The following is a 23,875-nucleotide window of genomic DNA, read 5'->3' as shown; positions in this document are numbered from 1 at the left end:
GCAGCTGCGGGAAAGGAGGAGCCATTGTCAAGGCACTCGCCGAGCTGAAAGAGTATGAGTAGCTGCAAACGGTACAAGCACCAACAAAGGATTAGAGTGTGACAATTGACCTAGACGTTCCAGGCATCTCATAGGAGTACCTAGGTAAGTACTCAGGAATCGAAGAAGCAGACAGTCGGCCAATCGGCGTGCTGCGCTTGTGGCCTGACGAGGCTTCCGAGTGTTTCTCGCGCCTGTGGCATGCGTGGAGGATCACGATGGCCTGGCAATTGCCGGGCTCTGCAGCTGGGCCCCTCACGTGACATTGATCTGGGCCTTTTGGTGGCTTCTTGCCGAGGCATCATGCCCCACGGCGTCATTCTTGGTCATGGGTCATGGCATGCCACTCACCACCTGTGTTGAGCAGCTCATCAATGGCGATAGTACAGCAACGAAGAGATGGCAGAAAGAAGGATGTTTTCCTCTGAGGCTTCTACACAGCTTCTACACACCGAGACAATGGCGGCTTCCCCTCTTCCTCTTCCTCTTCCAATCCGGGCACTCTGTCGACAAATGGCGGGTGAACGGAGTTTCATGGACCAACGTCATGGCCACATGCCAATCAGCGACTCTCCCCCACAAGAGGCCGATCCTGCACCGACACCAGCGACGCCAGGGAGTCAGGGACACCACCAACTCCCCCATCTGGCACACTTCTGGTGCTATGACACTGGGTATCGACACGCTCACTCCGCGCTTTTCCTGCTGGCAGCCAATCCCTTTTCCTTCTGGCTGCCTGCATCCCGGCCTCAAGCGGCAAAGCCTTAGCCTGCGACGCCGGGACTCCAGGTTTTTTTGCCATCTGAATCATCTGGGATCCACCCATTGTAATGCTCGACGCCGATGCACCAGTCGAACCACTTCCGAGCCTTGACCCCAAGCTTCCCTTTGCCCTGGCTTGTGCTTTTTTACTTAATGCTCGTGCCTCGCCCTCTTCCCCTTCAATCCTCCCTCTCCAGACCTTGAGTTTCTCTGTATATACCCTTCCTTCTCACTCCGTCTAGGCCTCAATACCTCTGGGCCTGTGCTGCATTGTCGTGGGAGCATCATCCATTGCGACCACTGAAAGCTTGTGTGCTCTTCCTTTATGACGTCTGCCCTCAAAAAGGTGGTTGACTCGTTCAAAATGTCTTCTCTCGACCAGGAAGAGCAGCTATACCTGCAAGACGTAGAAGCTGTCAAGAAGTGGTGGACTGACTCCAGATGGCGATATACCAAACGACCCTACACAGCCGAGCAGATTGTGCAGAAGCGAGGCACCATCAAGATCCAGTACCCAGCCAACGACATGTCCAAGAAACTGTGGAAGCTTGTTGAGCACCGTTTTGCGGTAGGCAATATTAATCAGTCTCCTCCTTGACAAGAGCTGCCACTGACCTAGCTCGTACAGACCAAGACCGCCTCCGCGACCTATGGCTGCCTCGAACCCACCATGCTGACCCAGATGAACAAGTACCTGGACACTGTCTACGTCTCTGGCTGGCAATCTTCCTCCACCGCTTCCTCTACCGACGAGCCTTCCCCCGATCTGGCCGATTACCCCATGAACACCGTCCCCAATAAGGTCCAACATCTTTTCATGGCCCAGCTGTTCCACGACCGCAAGCAGCGAGAAGAGCGTCTCACCACCCCCAAGGACAAGCGTGGCCAGGTGGCCAACGTGGATTATCTCCGGCCCATCATTGCCGACGCAGACACCGGCCACGGAGGCCTCACGGCCGTCATGAAACTCACAAAACTGTTTGTCGAGAAAGGCGCCGCCGGCATCCACATTGAGGACCAAGCTCCGGGAACAAAGAAGTGCGGCCACATGGCTGGCAAAGTGCTCGTCCCCATCTCCGAGCACATCAACCGTCTAGTGGCCATCCGCGCCCAGGCCGACATTATGGGTGTCGACTTGCTTGCCGTGGCTCGTACCGACTCGGAGGCCGCGACCCTGATCACCACGACCATCGACTTCCGCGACCACCCCTTCATTCTGGGTTCCACCAACGCCAACCTTCAGCCGCTCAACGATCTCATGGTCGCGGCCGAACAAGCCGGCAAGAATGGTGATGAACTCCAAGCCATCGAAGACAGCTGGACCGCCCAGGCTGGCATCAAGTTGTTTGACGACGCCGTGATTGACGCCATTAACGCTGGCGTCCACGTGGACAAGGCGGCCCTTATTGAGAAATACAAGACCGCCTCCAAGGGCAAATCCAACAGTGAATGCCGTGCCATCGCCAAGGGGTTGACCGGTGTGGATATCTACTGGGACTGGGATGCTCCCCGGACGAGAGAAGGGTACTATAGATACCAGGGAGGGTGCCAATGCGCGGTGAACAGGGCAATTGCCTATGCACCATATGCGGATATGATCTGGATGGAGAGCAAGTTGCCAGATTACGCCCAAGCTCTGGAGTTTGCCGAGGGCGTACACGCCGTGTGGCCGGAGCAAAAGTAAGTCACAGCTGAATCCCTTGAATTGGCCAGAGACGAAGAGAATCCAACTAACAATGTGTTTCTTACCAGACTCGCATACAACCTCTCACCGTCCTTCAACTGGAAGAAAGCCATGTCGTCCTCCGAGCAAGAGACGTACATCCAGCGCCTCGCCGAACTGGGTTATTGCTGGCAATTCATCACCCTCGCTGGCCTGCACTCGACCGCCCTCATTTCCGACACCTTCGCCAAGGCCTTCGCCAAGCGCGGCATGCGTGCCTACGGCGAACTCATCCAGGAGCCCGAGATGGACAACAAAGTCGACGTTGTCACCCACCAGAAGTGGAGCGGTGCCAACTATATTGACAACATGCTCAAGATGGTCACTGGCGGAGTCAGCAGTACCAGTGCCATGGGCAAGGGCGTCACGGAGACGCAGTTCCACTGATTGGTCTTTGCTTTCTTATTCACTGTCTGTTTTGATCTGAAGCTCGCAAGTCGGCATGTTTTGGTATATTTATCTATCTAGCAAGCTGCTCTCTGTCCATCCATATGATGGCGAAGAAGGAGAGAGATGTATTGGATCATGTTGAGAGAGTCTTAACAGAGGGAGCCAAAAGTGCCAAAACAAAAGTCGAAACCTAGGTCTTTTATTATGTGACGATGAACGACGACCAAACGAGGAACGAAGGAGACCATGGTTGGGGCAAGAAATGTTGGCAACAGAAGGAAATTCACTTTTTGCCGAATCCTGTGACTAGTATATATTACTCGATATATCGTATTTTGGTTCCAAAACATCGCTCATCCATCCATGCCCCGCCATGTACATATGTGTGTGTGCTTATGCGCGTCCCCCTGTGCCATAGGTCTTTCAAGCAAGTTAAAGATCGATCCACGTCGTTCGACCAACCCACCCACCCACCTTGGAAACGAAGAAAAAAAAAACCATGCACAAAATCCCCCACGTCTCCCAACCTACCCTAGGAAGCCCTCGCGGTGGCGTTTGCAGTATCGATCCTGGACTTGACACCAACCCAGTCCGGCATGGCCCTCAACAAGGCCCCGACCCAGAACTTCTCGGGCACAAAGACGCTCCCGCTCCGCGCGCGCAGGACCTGCGCGACGACTCGAGAAGCGACCTCGGTGGGCTCGAGGACTGGGGCGCGGGAGCGGGCCAGTTCCTTCTCCCACGAGCCGACCAGGGGCGTGCGCGCCCACATCGGGTGCACGATCGAGGCTTGGATGCAGTGGCCGCCCTGCGAGGCGTGGCGGGTGGCCAGTTCGGCGACCAGCGACTCGTGCAGGGAGAGCACGCCGGCTTTGGTCGCGCTGTAGTCGCCCAGCGAGGCCGTGCCCGTGTAGCTTGCCATCTATACACACACCGTATTACATTGTATATATTAGCCCCTGCGGGTTAGGAGAGAAAGAGGGAGGGACGACGAACGGGTACGGGAAACACCCCCCTTTCACGGTAGAAGAATGGCCAGTGGGGGGATAAAAAAAGGGGGCTTACACTCGCAATGCTCACAATATGCCCCTTCCGCCGCGCCATCATCTTCGGCAACAGCAAACGGATCAGCGTGAAGTGGCTGAGCAGGTTGACGCGGAAGATCTTGTCGAGCCAGGCGTCGGTCGTCTCCAGGATCGTGTGCGCCTGCGCGATCCCCGCGTTGTTGATGAGCACCGTCGGCGTCTGAGACGGGTCGCGGCAGATGAGGTCCACGGCGGAGGTGATGGAGGATGGGGAGGTCAGGTCCGCTTGAAAGTAGGAGAGACGGGGGACTAGATTGGGAGGGGAGGGGAGGGGAGTCAGTAGGGCATCACCGCGTGTGTGTGTGTAGAGATGTATGGATAGGTTCGTCCCTTGAGCCATATACCGGGAACGGGAAAGGGAAAGGGGGATGCATGCTTAGTAGACGAGTGTAAAACTTACGATCCTTGATATCGTCGGGCAACTCCTGCACATCCAACACGACGATATTCGCCCTCGTCCCCGCGGCGAACATCTTGACCATCTCCCTCCCGAAGCCCGAACACCCGCCCGTCACCAGGATAGTCTCCTTGCCTTCTCCCGCAAAGTCCCACGCCTCACCTTGTTTCCGGACGTGCCAGTAGTTCAGGGCCAAGCGGTTCAGGATCCGGTTGACCTGCACGACCAGCCCGATCGCGAAGAGGTACTTTAGCGTCTTGAGCGGCGGTGTTGTGCGGAGGGTGATGCTGTTGGGGATTCCTAGGGGCAGGTGGATGGGGAGTAGCTTGATGGTGGTCATTGCGGGTGGCCAGGGGAGGTTGTGTAGGAGTGATGGGTTGCGGCGGATGTAGAGCAGTAGAGAGCCCGTGAGGAGAGGGTTGAGGAGGGACTCGGAAATGAGGGTTCTGAGTGACGAGATAGGGTTGGAGGTGATGGAGTCGAGAGTCGATTGGATTGCCATTGTCTTCTTTCTAGATGGGTTGGCTATGAGATGATTGTGGTGAAGCCCCTGGCACCAGTTGTATCGATGCACTGCTCGTTTCTTCTCTGCTTGACAGCTCGAGACCCTTGGATATCTCGAGTCCCAAGAAGAAGAGGGTTCTCAGGGTGTATTAATCAGTGTAAGCAGATGTGATAGTTGATGGGTGGTGTACGTCGGATCGAGGTACTGTAGATCATCTGATAATGTCCCTTCATCTCCTACCGTCAGCTGAAACGTCAAGTCCGAATAGGCCTCCTACCATCCCCGCTTCCCTCGAGCCAAGAACGCGGGATCTCCATAAGCACCTCTTTACAAGTCCCAGCACCCAGGAGCAACGCGTATGATTCTAACCTTGTCAGGAAGTCTATGCGGCGAGTTTCACCAATTGGTCTCCGATGTTTGCGTTTTATCAATCGACAATCGATAGAGTCAATGACCAGACTTGAGGGACGCTACCTACCGGCGTCAACTGTCTGAACATCTTTGATGCTGGATCGATGTTCTCGATACGGAGAACAGTGGTAGAATACTGTTATGTCGCGTCGCCGTGAGGGTTTCCTCTCTCCGTGGTTCATCCTTTCATGTCCTCGAGACCGGGTGCCCCATATGATACTCAGCCCAGGCTGTCGTTCTTGTCGAGGGTTTAACTAGGGGCCAGATGCGCGGCCAGATGATCCTCCAGCATGTTGCAATGCCCTCTTAGGCGGTGCTCTCTCTCTCTCTCTCTCTCTCTCTTGCAATCTATCCGGCTCACTATATATATATATACTCCTATCCTAGATCCCACGGAGCGTCTTTTCCGGTGTGGAGGGTCGGTAGCATTAAAAGGGTTCATTCCCGCAACGCCGCTGTGGTCTGCGTACAGGGAAGGGAGGGTCACTCGTAAATCAGGCAGGTATTTAAGCGAGGTTTGGTGAGTTGTCGCTTGTTGAGAAGGGCTAATGAGGCCATTAGGAAGCAACCACCGCGACAGAATAGGCTGGGTTCTTTACGTACAGTACCGTCACATCCCATACCCCCTACGACTCTAGGAGCAATACCTCCGGGCCAAAGCCTGCGATCCCACGGCGTTTCCTGACAAGTCCATCCGAGAAGCGAGATCAATAACAGTAGTACCAGTGCCAGCTCAGCAACGTACGGAGCACTCGGTAGCCATTATTGGGATGGGGCACTTCTGACGAGGCGATAGTCTTTTCCTCTGGTGCCCTGTAATGCCGGGACAGCCCGGATTCCTCTTCGAAAACGGACAAGCAACGGCCTAGCATTTCTTTTTTTTTCGATCTGTCTGAAGAAAAGTACTGCGTAAAGCCTTCAGCCGTACAGGACAGAGTCGATGTCCCACCAACCACCCCGCCACGCCACACTCACTGGTCGGGATGGTTCATAATGGTATGGATCCCATGCGCTGCGCCAGAGGTTCTCTTTAAAAAAAAAAGAGGGAAATGACTCGAGCAGTGTGCTGGATTGCACCGAATTTCATATGTGATGCCCTACCTCGTGGCTGTCCCATTTTCTCCTGGGTTCCAAAACCTCTCGTGAACAATGTGATAACTACCCGTATCATCAGTCCCCGATTCACCAGATGTCTGCGCAAAAACCCGGGCCGGTGCCCACAGTGACACCCGCGACGACGCCCTTGCCGCCCGAGAAGCTCACCAGCCAGCAAGGAGCAAATACTAACAGCACTGCTGCTGATCCCAAATCAAAGTCCAAGCTCAGATTGCCGCCCAAGGTCAAGGCCTGGGTGATTCTCCTCTCCCACCTGGCCGTATGCATTGCTCTCGCCCTGAGCATTGCCCTCGCTATTAACGGGTATGAAGCCCTCGACGATGACTCTGCCAGCCATGCCACGTACGTCGATGGCAAGTTGATCCTGCGTGTAGCAGACGTCACAACAATAGTCTCGGCCGTCCTGGTTGTCGTCAAGCTTCTGGTTGGGGCGTGGTCGACGCTCACCGTGTGGGCCTGTGGCCATTATTTGCTATCCACGACCCCAGATCCAAAGACCACCACAACCCCCCAAAAGACCAAAGAGGTCAGCTGGATGGTGCGATGGAAACTGCCGCCGTGGCTTCGCCCTCACTCCGGCTTGCCCAAGAATCCTCGTCAATGGGTCATCTCTGTTGCACTGCTCATCACTGCCGTCCAGACCTTCATCGCCCCCATCATCACGGGCGCGGTGAACTGGACGTCGACCCCCGTATCCGAGCCCGACGCGAGAGTTTCTGTCGCCGCCGTCGACAGTACGGCGGACTTTGGCGGCTGGAAATGGTACAACTATCCCTTTGAGCCCTTTGGTCTTGACCGCAAGCCATACCTGCGCACCGCAGCCGGCTACGCGAGCTTGGTGTGGAGCGACCAGACAACCGTGGCGCCGAACGGAACGTCGTTGACAGGTAACGGGTGCCGGCATGTGGTGCAGAGCCACGACACGGTGGGCGCAAACTCAACCCTCCTCAAGGCCACAATCCCTTGCATCCGAATCCACAGCCTCGAGTGGTACAAGGCTGATTATGACGTGCCCCGTGCAGAATGGGTCTATGTCGCTGACTCGAGCAGTCTCAGCATCGTCGATGACCCGCCATCGTCGTACTATCGCCCCGGAACAGCCGTGGTCTTTGACGACTACATCGGGTGGAACAAGTCGCAGGACTGGTACAGCAAGCCAGCCCCGACCATCTTCAGCAAGATGCAGACGGTAGGCATGATGGTCAAGCGCGTGGCGAACCAGGATCCCCCTTGTTCGGCGCTCGACCCCACAATTTTTGGAAGCGTGGATCACTTGGGTCGCTATCTCCTGAACTGGGGCGACTCGACAAATGGGAACTGCTACTTCATCGGCCGGATCAACTTCACCGCGGGCGTTACGGTCAGCCCTGGAGCAAGTATATTTCCAACCGTGTCGTCGAGGACCAGACGCCGCTGGACGAGGTTGTCTTCGTAGAAAACCCATGGGCTCAGGAAGCCGTGTGGCTGCTGCCGGACCTGATGACCATGATCGCCGTCATGAACTCGACGCTCTTGCCCACGTTCGACAACATCGACGGCTACCTCGAGCTGCTGATGCGTCAGGCGTTCCTTGCCGCGTGGGACATGTACCATGACTCCTTTGACGAGGACCAGAAGGGACGGGTCTTCACCGCGATCCCCAGCGTGTCGAGACAGCTCGCCGAGGTCTCGTTTGCCAGAGTCTTCGCGTGGCTGGCCATTTGCGCGCTCATGACCATATTCGGGGCTTTGCTGCTGGTGGCGGTCCTGGAGGGTGACGACCTGACGCCACCGGAGGAGACCCTCAAAGAGGCGAGCGGAGAAAGGCACGACGAAGAAACCGAGGGTTTCTTTGATGCAGTCTATACCTTGCTGTGTGGGTAGACTTGATGAAGGCACCAATCGTCATTGTCAAGGGGAGACTGTGGAAGAGGGTCACAAGGCGTCAACCCACGTTCTTCTGCTCCTGAAGACTGTGTTTTACGGCGGAGCAGCTAGTGCACTGGCCGGACATCGAGGCATCCATGAGCCAAATTCCACATGTGTTCTGTCATGATGAGTCCAGTGACAAGGCCAACCCCCAAGGCAGTCCTAACATGAGACAAATGAGGGAACAGTGCGAGTGGCAGAAGATGAGCCCTAGGCAAGGTGCGGTTGGGTGTAGTGTGTCCTTGCGACTCGCCTCCTAGATCGAACAACACAATCTGACGGAACCGAGGCCGCGACGACATCCGAAGGAGAGAAGGTCCTGGCAGAGGAAATCGTCACGTAGAGGTTGGGTCATGTCTCGCGGTCAACTTTTGCTTTGCCAGTCACCACTCTCAAAAGGCTCAAGGGGATAGCCGTAGCGTTTCCAGGCGCTTGGACTCCTGCTGCGCGTTCTGATCCTTGGAATTGAACCCCCAAGATGCTGATTGTGGAAAGGAATCCTAAGGATTGGCTTGAGGCGTGGCAGGGGTTCTGGAAAGGGGGTCTCCTCGTGACAAGCCTCGGGCTGCAGCAAAAATGCTTTGGCAAATGATGGCCGCCATCATCGGGCGCTCACCAATGGAAGTGTTTCCTTCCGTCAATTTGCCAAACAATTGTAAAGGCGCGTTAGAATGTGCGTCGAACAACAGCGCCAGTCGCCAGAGGCTCGTGGCGCGGCTCTGAAGTGCGGCTCTGAATTGCGGTTCTCCACCGTGGCTTCCTGCAGGTGGTTGGTGCGATGATGCGGCTCTCGCCAGGTCGCCTTTTCCAGTTTCATTTAGCGGCTGCCTTTCCATTTCGTCGTCAGCCTCTTTGATTCGACCGTACCTTGGTTCGCGAACCGTGGAACGTGAACCTTTGGTAATACTCGTACCCACCTACTTGCCCGAGGTGTGTTAGCGTCCGAAAGGGCAAAATGTCGTTGGCATAGGACCTAGTCCACTTTGGGCTTCACGTATCAATGCCATCGTCGTTGCCATACCTTCAACAACAAAAGGTGTAATCAAAAGTCGTTGCGAATATTGGAGCAAACAGCATGTTGAAACAGTGGCAGACGGGGTCAGATGAGGTTGGTCTTTTGGTCACAGAATATAAGTACTCCATCAGAACGCATTCCCTCGCAGCAAAAATGCTCAGCAGTTCCTTTTCTCTTCATTCTCAGAGGTATCCTTCCATCTCCAGTGTGTCTCATATACAGGTACAGTCCCAAAGACACTTCACAGTAAGCAGACATCATGAATTCAAACGAATTCTTCGTCCCAGAAATTTTGGTCGTCAATGTCAATACACCAGAAGCCCAAGTCCCCGAGATGTTTGGGGAGAGCCGGGAGCAATCCACACGTCCCTCAAACCCAGAGCAATATCCAAGACTCGTGGAGAGACCCAAGTTGTCACGCACCTTACTTGGAGAGTCCGCAAAGTGCGTCGTCTCCTCATCAAGGGCAAGCACAACCACCACCCTTTCATGTATCAGACAGGATCCTACGCAAGACTCTTTGCTCCATCGTGACCAGATGGATACCCCTTGTCAGTCCATGCCCAGGAAGGATGGCGCCCATCAAGCAACCGAAGATACTTCCTTGACGACTCAAGAAGGGAGGATCACTCACATATAGTTGTATGGAATGAAGGCTTAGGAGAAGGAACCGAACGTGCTCTCAACCGAGACTGGGATCTTGCCCATGTCGGGAGCTTTGTGGACGACCAAGAGGCGTATGCTGCGCCTGTCCCCATACCTCTGCGGATTTCGCTGATCGTGTGTTGCAGAATCAACAAACCTCTTGTTACGCCTTCAGACGATGTGCTAGACACTGCAGCTGCCAGGTTGGAGAGTATATTAAAGGGAGTCGAAATAGTTCTTGCAAAGCTCAAACCAGTCCCCGGGGGCACAGAAAATGGCCATGTCTGATCTTAGTTTGGGATATTCCTGGAGCTTTGGTCTGACAGAGGGCGCTGATGGTATCCAGGAAGTCTGATGTGACGACCTTCGCTTCTGTATTATGAGCTGTGGCACTGGAGGTCCCAGATTCCAGATACAAGATTGTGAACCGTCGTTGGGAGGTCCACACAGGAACAAGGCGTATTCCATTGAAATGATGAAGTGTTCTGTGTTAATATATTGCGCAATCGAACACATTTTCCGCAAGCACGTCAGATGGTTCAAAGTTCCTCGCGACGCAGAACGCTGCCATGAGTGTGGGGCATTGAACTAAAGAAGAGAGTTGCATGGTGTGTATAGTCAGTGCACTCACTGCCAAGGCCGACCTTGCACGGAGCCAATACAGAGACCCCGGAAATGCATTACTTATGTAGAATGAATCGAAACTCGACCAAATCATGGTCTCTCTTGCAGGCGGCAGGAACTCATAGTCATTCAGCAAAAGGTGGTATCTAGTGTCCTAAAGAAATGAAAAGACGCCTGCCTTCCTGGAGAAGGTCAGTGTCTAAGAAACAGTCATATTACCTGTCGCAGATATCCACACACTCCTTCTCGGCATGTATAACTTCCAACATGATATGCGCCCGCGTAGATCATGTCACCTCATACTTGTCTGCTCGTCGTCTCATTGTCGCATATACTCATCTGAAGGGTCGCTCATACGTGCCATCATCGTTGCCCACCGCGCTGGCTGGCGGGCTGCGGAAATGGCTCAGATCTCCGCTCCCAGTCCTCCGGAGAGCTTGTCGCATTGTTTCGACGTTGATTTCATTTCCAGCTGCCAGTGGTGAGCTCTGTCCCGGCAGTGGGCTCCCAGTGCCCTTTGGGGCTCGGTTTGGGGATGTTTCAAATCCCTTCACAGAGGCGGTGACGCTGGTGGGAGGTGATGTTCCAAATGCCGCCGAAGAGGTGGGCGATCGGATAGGAGATGGTGAGCGAGCCGGGACGAGGGACGGATGCCCTGATAGATGGGTCGAGTCGCGGCGCACATCTCCCAGCTCCTGTTCGCCGTGGACAACATCAGCGAAGGAGATGAAACTCAGGCGCCGCACATCGGTCGAGTCCAAGGAGCCATAATTTGACCCCGTGTCCGCATCTTGCCGATGCGCCAAAGATGCAGGAAAATCTTCCTGCACTGAGGAAGCCAGAGAATGATCGGCTCCAAGCCCGGAGATTGTCACAGCAGCAGGCTGATGCGTTGCGTGAGTGACGATCTCCACCGTGTCCGGGTCAAGCTTTTCGTTCGTGATGGCCTCCGCAGATGCATCCAAAGCGGGCGCAATGTGATTTTCAATTAGGACATGAGTAGGCAAATGCGGGGATTTTTCAGGAAGGGCGATCTCTTCCTGGACATTCCGCTCAAAGATCATGGACGACGCAGGTGAGTGCGGTCGAGGAGACGAGTTGCTCGCCCCGTAGCCCGGGGAGCCCGGAATACCATATGGATGAGCCATAGAGCCTCTGTGCGGTGATACCGAGCCACCGATAGAGTCTGGGGATCTGATGGGTGATGCCGGATTCAACCCAAAGGAGGGACTGGCAGTGGAAGAAGCGGATATCGAGGTAGCGTTGGCTTTCCCCTTTGCATGCTGCTTGTCTTCTTCCGGCTTCTTTCCCAACTTCCAGAAGTCTCTCTTCCGCGGTTTGGTAAAGGTTTCTTCGACGGTCGATGTAGAGGTCTGCGCTCCGGAGGGTAGAGCAGGGGAGTCTCTCAGCAGAGGAGCGGCCGAGTCCCTGGATTCGGTACTGGCACTGACTTTGTCATTGACAGATGGTTCTTTCGACGACATGACGACTGACTGTTATGTTGCAATTTAAGTGATGCGAATATTCAATGTTCCCAAGTCGGGGCTGACCCAGAATACCAGGTCAAGATAGAGAAAATAGGCCGTCGATAAATGTGACATGCGTTTAGAAAAGGCGCCGGAGGCACAACATATTGTAGACAAGAAACCAGAGAGTGACTCTTAAAATAGATTCAAACGTGAGGTGATTTCAGACAGTGGTAGAAGCACTTGCGCCAGGTCTCACGCGGTTGCGGCACGGAGACTTGTAGACGCAAGATGGAGTGCAGCTGGTGCTGGAGAGAGGATACACAGAGTGGAATGCAGATTGACTTGATTGTGCGGAGGGTTGTTCTCGGGACAACAATTGTGACGGATGCTCTGTGCAACGAAAGTATGTGCGTTGGTGGTGCGGGTGGGAGAAGAGGTGAGAGTGAGGATGGCGATCGATTTGGTTTCGTTGTTGAGAAAGGAAACCTGGGAGGAGACGGCAAGTAGGCAAGTACGTAGTCGGTATGCACTAGGGGAGGGATGGAAGATGTTCCTTGGACAAAGATTAGCACAATTGGTGCATGTTTCGGAGCATCAGGGAGGCACAGGGAGGGCACATCAGTGGCATTGTGTGTCGACTGTCCAATTGGGCTCGCAAGCCTCCATCATCACAAGCGTGCCTCGCCTAGACCAGCCCTGAAGAGCCCAATAAAGCGCGGTGGAAGCCACCGAAGTGCCCACCCAGCTGGCCTTTGGGTGGCCCCTCAAACACTTTAGGCTCCCGCTTTTGGCAGCACCTGCAGTTTCAGGGACACCCAAGGGACGCATCACCACCACCACCAGCACCGCCCATGTCTTGTGACAAGTGGAACAACCCTCGCAAGCCCATGAGCTAATAATCTGAGCCTGCCAAGCCACCACTACGACCTCGTACTACTGGCCAAGCTTGGACTGCGCGCGAGCTGCTGATCCTTTGCCCCTGCACAGCACAATTGATCTTTCCGGCAACTCGACCTACCTGGGCGTCGTCGAGGTTTGGGAGACGTGCAGCTCAATACTCCTACGGTGCGCGGAGAACAAGTGCGCTGTTCGGGAGCATGCCGCAGCGACGGTAGCCTCGAGTTGTCAAGCGAAGAAAAACCAATTCTCATCAGAAAGCATTGAGACCAGGCTTCGGCGGATCAGCTACAAGAGGGTCAACGTCTTCTCTGTTCGGACATTTGCCAGTACAGAGAGCATTTCTCTTTGTCAATATGCAGTCGATGACCCTTTTCCCGGCACCGTCGACCGCGTCTTCGCGGTTCTACACGCTCTGCGCTCAGATCCTCCAACCCTCTTTCCGCCGCCATCAATCTTCCTACAGGCGAACAAGATCCAGGCTTAATATCAAGCCAGATCCGGACTTCCTCCCCTCCAAGACCGAGCTACACGACCATATCATCTACAATCCTCCCCCAAGCATGCCCAATGTCTATCACACGCCCAATATCTTCCTGCCTAAAAACGACCGCAGAAAAGTGTTCTCAGACCCTGAAACCCAACAGTCACACTTGCAGTCGGCCCAGCAGCTACCGGCCATCCCGCGGCAGACGGGGAAACGATATCACCTTGTGGAGAAAGACTTGGAAGAGATGAGGGAACTGAGGAGGACAGACCCCACGCAATGGAGCGTCAGTCGGTTGTCAAAGAAGTTTGACTGCTCTCCAGTCTTTACACATATGGTCGTCGAAGGGCTAGCCCCAGAAAAGGGCAAAGAGCAGAAAATGGTGACCGAGATTGTCAAGTCGAATTGGGGCAAGAAGAGAAGGGAGGCACGCGAGGATAGACAGATTAGAAAGGAACGCTGGTATAGAGATGCCTGAAGCTATGTATGATATGAGAGAGAAACAGGACCTGTGTGCAGGTGTTTTTCTTTCCCTCTTTCAAAGTAGACAGCACCATTGCCAGGGGGTTACAATCTTGTACAATTTTCAGTCGTGTTTTGCAATGCGGAGATCTCCAAATTCTATCAATCACACCCTCCAAACCACATCCCGCGCAGTCAAGAGGCAACCAGCCTGCCAACACATGCTCCACACATTTCGCACAGGTCGTTACTCTTCGACAGGCCTCCGTAGATTCTTCAGGACTGCGTCTTTAACTCGCCCCTCAGCTTATCCTCCTTACCCATTCCTGCGCGCATTGAGACTTCCTTCCAGCACTCGAGATTACTACGGCCACATCTCTGACGACAAGATGGCACCGCAGCTAGAGCCTTATTTCAAGAAGTAGGCTGCAGGATTCTCACTTTTTGTAGCGTGCTAACAACCTCCAGAGTGGATGAACTCGCCGACTCCTTCATTGACCGTAAGGAGCCAGTGCAACTTCAATGACCGCGGGGTGCTGACCATGACTCCCACCAGGACTGCGAAAGGCCGTGGCTATCCCCTCCGTATCAGCAGATGAGGAAAGAAGAAAAGATGTCGTCCGAGTAGGTGATTAAAAGAAGTAGCTTTGCTAGGAAGCCGCTGAAAGAGCAATAGATGGGACAATTTCTGGCTTCTGAGCTCGAAGCCCTGGGAGCGGAGGTGCAACAACGCCCGCTAGGAAAACAGCCAGGCAAGGAACACCTCGACCTTCCTCCAGTTGTCATTGCCCGCTACGGAAACGACAAGAACAAGCGCACCATTTTGGTCTACGGACATTATGATGTACAACCCGCGCTTATTGAGGACGGGTGGGCCACAAAGCCCTTCGAGTTGACCATCGACGACAAAGGTCGCATGTACGGGCGTGGCAGCACTGACGACAAGGGACCCGTGTTAGGCTGGCTGAACGCTATCGAAGCGCACCAGAAGGCAGGTGTCGACTTCCCCGTCAATCTGCTCTGCTGTTTCGAGGGTATGGAAGAGTACGGCTCCGAAGGGCTCGACGACTTCATCAACGCCGAAGCCAAGAAGTTCTTCAAGGACGCCGACGCCGTCTGCATCTCCGATAACTACTGGCTGGGAACAGAGAAACCTTGTCTTACCTACGGCCTGCGAGGATGCAACTACTACTCCATCGCCATCTCCGGACCAGGACAGGACCTCCATTCCGGAGTGTTCGGCGGCACGGCCCAAGAGCCCATGACCGACCTGGCGCTCATTCTAAGCAAGCTCGTCGATAACCGCGGGAAGATCCTGATCCCCGGCATCAACGAGATGGTCGCTCCGCTCACCGAGGAGGAAAAGGCCCTCTACGGCCCTATCGCCTACACCATGGACAATCTGTACGAATCCCTAGGCTCTCAGACGGCCATCTTCTCCGACAAGGAAAACACGCTGATGGCCCGCTGGCGCTATCCTTCACTCTCGATCCACGGCGTCGAGGGCGCCTTCGCTGCCCCGGGAGCCAAAACGGTCATCCCCGCCAAAGTCATTGGCAAGTTCTCCATCCGCACCGTGCCGGACATGGAGTCGGCAAAGGTCAATGAGTGCGTCTACAAGTACATCCGCGACGAGTTCGCCAAGCTCAACTCGAAAAACACCCTGGACGTCTACTGCCAGCACGAGGGTAAATGGTGGGTCGCTTCTCCAAAGCACTGGAACTTTTCCGCCGCCTCCAAGGCCGTCAAGGAGGTCTTTGGTGTGGAGCCCGACATGACTAGGGAAGGAGGCTCGATCCCCGTCACCATCACCTTCGAGCAGGCCACGGGGAAGAACGTGCTCTTGTTGCCCATGGGCAGTTCCACCGACGCGGCGCACAGTATCAATGAGAAGCTGGATCGGAGGAACTACATCGAGGGAACGAAGCTCCTAGGCGCATATCTGCACTATGTGGCCGAAGAGCCCATGGTTGAGGCAAAGTAAGCCCTCATTATTTCAGATAGACGAGGGCACCTCAAGCGTTGCGGACTGCGCAGGGTGGAAGTGGAGCGAGATACGTCTCAGTGCTCACCAAGACTACCAGCTATAAAACGCTCTGCAGAATAGTGAATGGGCATGAAGAAGAAGAAGATTCTTATCGTGTCAATCTCGTATTAGTCCTGAACCCTGCGTGACCAGACTGTGGCACACGCTTGAATCATGCGCAGAGCATCAAACCACCCTGGCCTATCCTGCCAATCGCATGGGGCATCGCGCTATGTCTATGAGCCAATTTCCAGTCATGGTCTTCGTTTGTTATACAAAACTCTTCGTCCCCGAGATTTCGAGTCGGGGAGCGTAGCGATAATACATCATCAATAATGGCCTCGTCACTTTAACACAGAATACCATCGAAACTTCCCTATCTGGTTCTCCAAAGATTGTGCCACCAGTCTCGCAGTTTCCGTGATTGTCAAGCCGGGCCGGGGGCGTCCGTCAAGGGCACGTATCTGACGCCCATGTCCTTTTTCTTGGTGACCTTGCCGTCCTTGTCCTTGTCCACGACCCAAATCCACTGGGAGCCCCAGCCGTCGACGTCTTCGACGGGGATGAACATCCTGCCGGGCTTGTTCAACTGCTCGATGAGCGTCTGGTGCATTTCGCTCGCGGCGGCGCCGACGTGGATGGCGTCGTAGGGTCCGCCTTCGGGGTACCCCTTGCGGCCGTCGCCCGTGATGAGCTCGACCTTGCCGGACTCGAGCAGGTACCGGCCTTCTGCGCTCCGTTGCATGTTTTCCCTCGACATGTCCACGAGTCCTTTGATGTGGTCGATGCCCACGACCTTGCCGTCCCCTTTGCCGTCGGATCCGCAGACGAGGTTCGCCAGCACGTGTGTCAGATATCCACTCCCCGAACCGATGTCCAGCACTTTTGCGCCTTTGTTCTCGGGCATGAACGGCAAGAGCGATTCGCACGCGGCGGCGTGCATGTGCGGCGCCGAGATGGTCGCAGAGTACCCGATCGGTTGCGGCGAGTCCTCGTACGCGGCTTGCGGGGACGAAGGGCAGTAGTGTGCGCGGTCGACCGACTTCATGGAATCGCGCACCCGCGGCGCTTGGATGATGCCCGCGTTGAACAGGTTCTGGATCAGCTCCGCGTTGGAACGCCCGGAGCAGCGCCACGCCATCCTGGTCGGAGGAGGAGTCAGCGAGACTAGGAACGGGATGTGCTGAGTGATGCTGGAGAAGTCGGAGATTTGGACGACGGCGGCTAGAACTAGGATCGCAGTGCCGGCACAGAGGAGTCGGTTTGAGAGAGGCGCAAGGCGCATTCAACAACGAGACAGACCGGGACTCGGAAGGCTGAGCTCGGTTTTATAAACGCAACAAGATGAAGAATGGTGTCACTTGGTTGCAATAAGTCAAGTAGAAGAGATCGACCAAACCAGTAAACTCGTCGAGAGGAACAAAAAGTGAAATCGCCTGAGCAATAATCGTGGATCGTATGACGTTGATTCGCGGGGGAAGCACGAGGCCCATCGTTTGCAGGGTTTGTGCTGGAGCGGAAACGAAACCCGCCGTGCGGGGCACAGCGCAGCCTGTATGCTCCAGCCTCGCACTCCTTGAACACCTTGTACAGAACACACCACCTAATCTACCTAGGTAGGTATCGGCGAAAGTCTCCAAACGGTATATTATCAATCATTTTTACGCGAATGATCCCGCCAGATTTGTCCGAAAATCTTCTTTTCATAGCCCAAGAAGAGGCAAATGGCTGAGTTGAACAGCCATGGCCCAGATAACCCCTGACTTGCACCCTGCCGACCAAGGGGAAGGCGGCCTATACCTTCACGTCCTCGGCTGCTTTCAATGCCCGTTTTACCTTACCCGTCAGCTCTTGGGGCTCTTCCAATCCGACGCTCAATCGAACCAGATCCGCCTCCACTCCCCATTGTGCCGTCCAGTCCAATTCCGTGTAGTGCGCAAGGATCGTATAAGGACAGGCGAGGGTGAAATTCGTGCCCAAGCTTGGACCCTTCTGGACTTCGAGAGCGTCGAAGAACGCGACCGCCTGCTTGGGGTGGTGGAATGTCACAGAGAGCAAGCCGCCGTACCCACCACTCGGGGTGCGACAGGCCTCGTAGTTGGGCCGGCTGGGGCTGCATTTCGGATAGTAGACCTGCTTGACGAACGGGCAGTTCTGCAAGATCGTCGTAATCGCTTCGGCATTCGTGTTCATGCGCTCACTTCGGGAGATGAAGTCGCGCGAGTTGCGTTCCATGAACACGGCATCTTCAGCCCAGTAATTGTCCTCGTACTCACGGGACATCGTGTGTTTGAGGTCGGTGTACCATTTGCTCTGGGGATTCAGGACGGCACTGCCGCCCATGACGTTGCTGTCACCGCTGAACAGTTTGGTCAGGCTGCTAACCACCACGTCTGCTCGGCTGAGGACGTCGATATTGGTGAAGTTGCCGACGGTTTCGTCGACGACAACTGCGAAGTCGTACTTGTCCGCTAACGCGCGGATGCGTTGAAGGTCGGGTGAATTGAGGAGAGGGTTGCTCGGGAACTCTGTGAACAGAGCTAGATACCGCTCGCCAGATCTCAGACGCCGCTCGAGGTCGTCTAGGCAGGCTGAACTCCCAAGTCCATAAAAGAGACACCCTGGGCCCCACTTCTCAAGAATCTTGAGGGTGTCGATGTAAGGGAAGCCGAAGCAAATACTCTTTCTGAGCGTTTGTCCCTTGGCCTCGGCGTTGGCTAGGAGGATCCGGTGCGTGTTGAAGATGGACGACATTCCACAGGGGTAGAGATAGACGTCGTCTTGCGACAGCCCGGTTTGTCTGCTATTACAGTCGTTCGGAGATTCGGCCAATGCCTGATCCAAATCTACGTCGTCTGTCAGACATCCACTGATCCTGCGGCGAATCGCTAGTTTCGCCTGCTGGGCAAGTTTGACGTTGAGATTGCGGCCGAACCGCTCCTCTACGAATTGCGGGAAGTCTTTGTCTTCGCCGTCATTGGTTGCTTCGCTAACGACTGGTTCAATGGGGACGGTGCTGTCGTGAACCGCTCCATTCCGAGATGCTGGTCGTTGATATCGTCGAGGGCCTTTTGTGAATCCTTTTGTGAATAGCATGTCGTCTGTTTTCGGTTTTGTTTGTGCTGTCTCGGGTTGGAGTATACCGTCTTTCAATGCTTTCAAGCAGAACTCTCCGCGGCGGCTGGATATTCCATCTCCGGTGTGCTGCCACACTTGCTTCGCGACGCCAAAGTAGTCCTTAGGAAAGAAAACACATGCCAGTCCAGAGAAGGCCGTCTCGTGTCTTCTTTGTTTGTCGACTACCGGTTCCAATTGCAAAGTTCGAATGGAACTCGTGTCTAACCCCTCGACCTTGTCATAGAAGAACCTCTGACACCTTTTCGCAGTGGCGATGGACGGGAAGAGCATGACACTTTCCCCAGATCTGCCATAAAGCTTCAAGATCTCCCTTTGGAGTTCTTGGATGGTCAGATGAATGAAGAACCTGGGGTAGCCGGTCTCCATTTTGGACATGACCCAATCCTGCCCTTCTTCGTAACCCACCGTGGCTGCCCATGACGGTAGAGAGACACTGACTGCATGAGCGGTGTTGGGCACTGGTTGCCCGACCGCTGCAAGCATGACGACAGACTCGCTCGCAGATTTTGTGTCTGAATGTTTTCGTCCTCAAAACTGTATGGGTGGGAGGCAATGTGTAGGAGTCACTCGGTGCTAGAGAGATTTTTCTTTCCGACTTCGGAGGTCTTATGATTAGTTTCCCTTTCGAGAGACTTGCGACGACAGATGTCAAATGCAAGGCTTATGGGATGTCATTAACAGGGCTGCTGCGGAGTGTTTCGTAGACAAAGCTTAGGGACTTTGATGTCTATTCCCAAAAGATCTTGCTTCCCAGCCTCAGATTGTCGGTAGAACGTTTCGAATACTAAAACTTGCTTCTAAAGGAAAGCGGCGGCAAACTCTATCCGCACCAGACGCTTGTACGAGGCACTCTTGGCACCTTCGACGATGGGTGGTGGAGACTTGCTCAAGTCGGGGATGGATTATCAGGGCGGCATCTACTTGTTTCCTATTCGGGGCTGAGGCGGGAGGCGATTTCCTAAGCCTTGGCATCAAAAAAGTTTTGGGCCGATCACTGGCACTGCAACGAGTTGATCATGAACTTCTCAAAATCTTTGCGTATGGTCCTAATACAAACCAGTCCGGCTGGCATAGTCAAACATATGCGGTGGTAATCATCAGCACCTGATACTCTCTCACCCACTCCTTGATCATGTTCTGGGCACCTTGAGAGGACACACCTAACGAGCGCTCCGACATGTCGATCGAGAATATGCCGGATGGACGATATTCCGCAAAGAGGCGGAAGCTCAGCCACGATTTGCAAGAGGATGATGTTCACCTCACCGAAGCTTCTCCTAGTCCCGATGACGGCGGCGATGGTTCACACAACCTCTCAAGGAATGGTCTTGCCTCAAAGGGACCACCCCAGAAACCAGCTGCGAAGCCTGCTGTGCTGCCGACTGGGGGCATCAACAAATCAGCTATTCTAGGACTCCAAGTAGCTGATCTGGACGCCGAAGTGACGCCAAACTATGACAACCTCCGATCTAAATGGAGCTCTCTCTCAAACAAGCTGGTATCACTTATCAAAGACATACAGGACGTTCCGCCTATCAATGCAACGGATGCTGTAAAGTCGCTTCGGAAACAAGGAATAAGCATTCCGTTTCCGCAGCCACAGCCATCGAAAGATACAAACTACAAGTTCAGCTTTGTACCTCCAAAGCAAGTCCTGGTCGGTGGCGCTCTACCATGGAGTCTGAGTCTGAAGGATGAGAATGCCATAGAGATCACAGCTATTGTACCCGATGGCATCTTGCAGGAGAAGGACTATCTCAACAACAGGGTATGCCACAAGGCTGCATTCTACCTTGCTTGCATTGCTTCCGCAATCAAGAACAATGAAGAACTTGACTTCAGTATCTCCTTTGCACACAAGCACGACATCGATCTCTTACCGGTCATTGATCTCGTTGCTAAGGACACAGGTCTATCAAAATTTAAGTTCCAGATTGCTGTGGGTTTCAATAACCATTCGATACCCATAGCAAAGACACTACCTTCGAAGAATTGTCTTAGGCAAGAAATGCTAGGAAGCAAAGAACAAAGTGGCACAGCTTCTCCGTTCTACAACAGTGCCATTCGGTACGCGGCATCCATTTCAGCCTTTGACCAACTCATCCGATCGACGAGGAGTCCGTCCTTTGATGAAGCATGCCGGATTGGCCAACTCTGGCTTCGACAACGAGGATTTTCCAGTTCCGCCCGCTCAGGAGGGTTCGGCTTTTTGGAGTGGACCGTGGTATGCGCACTGTTAACGCGGACAGGAGGTCATCGCGGCCATCCATTGTTCTCCAAACAGTACAGCAGCATACAATTCTTCAAGGCTATGCTCCAGATCCTGGGTGGAAGAGATCTGCAGGAACCCATGCTTCTCAATGGTGCGAATTTCGAGCTCCCGCGCTCGGACGTCCCAGTTCTCTACGACGGAGAGACGGGTGTCAACATCCTCTACAAGATGTCTCCTTGGTCATATGCATCCCTGCGTCACCACGCTCAAGTCTCCTTGGCGGCGCTCAATTCTCGCAACCAGGACGGGTTCGACGCAACGTTTGTGCTGAATGTCGCAGTACCGTTACTGCAGTACGACGAGATGTATTCTGTTAAAATATCTGGTGACCGGATCAGGACTCCTGCAGATCAGCGACAACTCGTGCAAAGAATGCACAAAGTCCTGCAAAAAGGACTGGGTGACAGGATTACTTTGGTCGACTTCAAGCTTCCCCCAGATTCAGGCTGGCCACTGAACAAGGACCCACCTCCCCAAGAAGAGGATCTGGAGCTGCAAGTTGCGTTGCTCACTAACCCGGAGAATGTCGACCGCCTTGTCGACCGCGGCCCATCCGCCGATGAACAGGAAGAAGCTACCGAATTCCGCGAGTTCTGGGGCGAAAAGGCAGAGTTGCGCCGATTCAAGGACGGTAGCATATCTGAAAGTCTAGTCTGGACAGGAGACCGGCCGGCGACGGTACAAATCATCGCCCATCTCGCAGCTCTACATTTCAAGTTGCCGCCGAGCTCGCTCGCAATCAGGAGACGGAATCTAGAGTCCAGCGTCTTGGAGGACAGCAACCACACATCAGGCTTTACGATCAAGGAGGCTTTTCGTGCTATCAACTCGACGTTCCAGACCTTGACGTCCAGTCTGCACAATCTCGAAGGCCTTCCTCTGCCCATCCGCTCAATTTCTCCCGCGGACGCTGCGCTACGTTCGAGCTCTACGCTCCATCCATTGCTCCCATTAACTTCGTCTCCCATCGAGATCATTGTCCAGTTTGACTCCTCCACAAGATGGCCAGACTCTCTCCCAGCCATCCAATATACCAAAATTGCTTTCCTTCTTAAACTTTCCGAGCTGCTGAGCTCAAACGATCCAGGTCTCGCTACCCGGGTAGGAATTGAAAACACAGAGTCTGCCAGCACGGGCTACTTCAATACTTCGTTCCTGGACATTATTTATCCTTCGCCGGCCCCTGGAATCAGTCCAACCTGCTTCCGAGCGCGAATTTACCATGATCGGGAAGCTCACCTCATCCAGACTGCCTTAGCGGACAAATCACTGCATGGCGCCCTTAGAGACTCCCTCGCATTGGCTCTCGCTACATACAAACGCGACTTCCAGGCAAAACCGATTCATACGACAGCGATTCGCAACCTGATCACCCGGTTTCCACCTCTGTCAAGTACAATCCGCCTGCTGAAGAAATGGGTGTCATCCCATCTCCTCCTTCACGAACATATCCCCGAGGAAATCCTTGAACTCATCGCCGCTCATATCTTCCTCCAGCCCGCGCCGTGGAGTGCACCGGGGTCTGCAACGACGGCGTTCCTGCGATGCCTACACTTCTTTTCGAGATGGGACTGGGCATACTCACCGTTAATGATCGATGTGAGTGTCTCGCAAGACTCCTTGACCGCCGCACGAATCGCGGAGATCCAAACCCGTTTCGAGGCGTGGAGGAAGTTGGATCCACAGATGAACAACGTCGTCTGGTTCGTGGGCACGAACGTCGACACGACCGGGTCCGTGTGGACCGTCAACGGCCACCCTCCGCGCGTAGTCGCGGGTCGACTCACCGCATTGGCTCGCGCAGCGATCGGACTGATCGAGCGCAAGGGTACCAGCATGACGGAAGACGAGTGGAACGGCCTCTTCGAGAGCCCGCTGGGAGATTTTGATTTTCTGATTCACTTGAAACACTCGGTCGTACTTCGCGGTGGCGCTGGTGGTCTCAAGGCCAAACGGTCCAAAGCCAAGTCCGGAGTCGCTGGAGGAGGCGAAGCAGAGTTCAAGAACCTCCAGATCGCCGAGAGTCTGGACGTCGACTCGATCGGCTACGACCCCGTCGAACTGTATCTGAGTGACCTCAACCACGCATTCGGGTCGGCTGCCCTGTTCTTCTACGACCGCTATGGTGGTGGACGACCGGTCATTGCGGGACTGTGGCGGCCGGCCGTTTTGGGGCGGAAGGAGTGGCGGGTCAGATTGGGCTGGTCGAGCGTGCCTGTCAAACCTGAGGGAGAGGCTGAACAAGGAAAGGACATGTGTGTGTTCAACAGGGATGGAGTGCTGGCGGAGATGGCGAGGTTGGGAGAAGGTCTCGTCAGGGAGATCAAGGTCAAAGAGTGAGTGACAAGTCAACGAGGCGGCTTGTGTTGTAGATGTGTATATTGGGTATCATTGATAAACAAGACTGCCAATCACTAGCCTCAAGGCCAATCTGTATCTGCAAGTTGCCACTTTTTTTCTGAGATTATCTCACAGATGCCCATACCAAAAAGGTCATCAAGGGA

The 23,875-nt window shown here is 54.4% G+C and overlaps 9 protein-coding genes across 9 annotated transcripts; 5 read left to right on the top strand and 4 right to left on the bottom strand.

Annotated features, from left to right (window-relative positions):
* Nucleotides 1-1,165: 1,165 nt before the first annotated feature.
* Z520_01274 (isocitrate lyase) lies at nt 1,166-2,911 on the top strand (the record flags this gene model as incomplete). Its single annotated transcript, XM_016771792.1, has 3 exons — nt 1,166-1,369; nt 1,430-2,481; nt 2,554-2,911. 3 exons carry the CDS (start codon nt 1,166-1,168, stop codon nt 2,909-2,911), a joined length of 1,614 nt encoding a protein of 537 aa, XP_016636931.1.
* Nucleotides 2,912-3,446: 535 nt separating this feature from the next.
* Z520_01273 (uncharacterized protein) lies at nt 3,447-4,898 on the bottom strand (the record flags this gene model as incomplete). The annotated part of the gene is made up of 3 exons (XM_016771791.1): nt 3,447-3,836; nt 3,980-4,248; nt 4,400-4,898. The coding sequence occupies 3 exons, from the start codon at nt 4,896-4,898 to the stop codon at nt 3,447-3,449; spliced, it is 1,158 nt and encodes a 385-aa protein (XP_016636930.1).
* A 1,603-nt stretch (nt 4,899-6,501) lies between these two features.
* On the top strand, nt 6,502-8,291 carry Z520_01272 (uncharacterized protein; the record flags this gene model as incomplete). Its single annotated transcript, XM_016771790.1, has 2 exons — nt 6,502-7,788; nt 7,836-8,291. The coding sequence occupies 2 exons, from the start codon at nt 6,502-6,504 to the stop codon at nt 8,289-8,291; spliced, it is 1,743 nt and encodes a 580-aa protein (XP_016636929.1).
* Nucleotides 8,292-10,955: 2,664 nt separating this feature from the next.
* Nucleotides 10,956-12,104, bottom strand: Z520_01271 (uncharacterized protein; the record flags this gene model as incomplete). The annotated part of the gene is made up of 1 exon (XM_016771789.1): nt 10,956-12,104. One exon carries the CDS (start codon nt 12,102-12,104, stop codon nt 10,956-10,958), a length of 1,149 nt encoding a protein of 382 aa, XP_016636928.1.
* A 1,238-nt stretch (nt 12,105-13,342) lies between these two features.
* Nucleotides 13,343-13,951, top strand: Z520_01270 (uncharacterized protein; the record flags this gene model as incomplete). Its single annotated transcript, XM_016771788.1, has 1 exon — nt 13,343-13,951. The coding sequence occupies one exon, from the start codon at nt 13,343-13,345 to the stop codon at nt 13,949-13,951; it is 609 nt and encodes a 202-aa protein (XP_016636927.1).
* Nucleotides 13,952-14,324: 373 nt separating this feature from the next.
* Z520_01269 (uncharacterized protein) lies at nt 14,325-15,919 on the top strand (the record flags this gene model as incomplete). The annotated part of the gene is made up of 4 exons (XM_016771787.1): nt 14,325-14,356; nt 14,404-14,435; nt 14,492-14,559; nt 14,612-15,919. 4 exons carry the CDS (start codon nt 14,325-14,327, stop codon nt 15,917-15,919), a joined length of 1,440 nt encoding a protein of 479 aa, XP_016636926.1.
* Nucleotides 15,920-16,388: 469 nt separating this feature from the next.
* On the bottom strand, nt 16,389-17,102 carry Z520_01268 (uncharacterized protein; the record flags this gene model as incomplete). The annotated part of the gene is made up of 1 exon (XM_016771786.1): nt 16,389-17,102. The coding sequence occupies one exon, from the start codon at nt 17,100-17,102 to the stop codon at nt 16,389-16,391; it is 714 nt and encodes a 237-aa protein (XP_016636925.1).
* A 653-nt stretch (nt 17,103-17,755) lies between these two features.
* Nucleotides 17,756-19,582, bottom strand: Z520_01267 (uncharacterized protein; the record flags this gene model as incomplete). Its single annotated transcript, XM_016771785.1, has 1 exon — nt 17,756-19,582. One exon carries the CDS (start codon nt 19,580-19,582, stop codon nt 17,756-17,758), a length of 1,827 nt encoding a protein of 608 aa, XP_016636924.1.
* A 694-nt stretch (nt 19,583-20,276) lies between these two features.
* Nucleotides 20,277-23,711, top strand: Z520_01266 (uncharacterized protein; the record flags this gene model as incomplete). Its single annotated transcript, XM_016771784.1, has 1 exon — nt 20,277-23,711. One exon carries the CDS (start codon nt 20,277-20,279, stop codon nt 23,709-23,711), a length of 3,435 nt encoding a protein of 1,144 aa, XP_016636923.1.
* Nucleotides 23,712-23,875: the final 164 nt, after the last annotated feature.

The sequence above is a fragment of the Fonsecaea multimorphosa genome, assembly GCF_000836435.1.
Source record: "Fonsecaea multimorphosa CBS 102226 unplaced genomic scaffold supercont1.2, whole genome shotgun sequence".
NCBI classification, from domain to species: Eukaryota; Fungi; Ascomycota; class Eurotiomycetes; order Chaetothyriales; family Herpotrichiellaceae; genus Fonsecaea; species Fonsecaea multimorphosa.
Note: the sequence above shows the minus strand (reverse complement) of the source record. Positions and strands in the feature narration are given on the sequence as shown.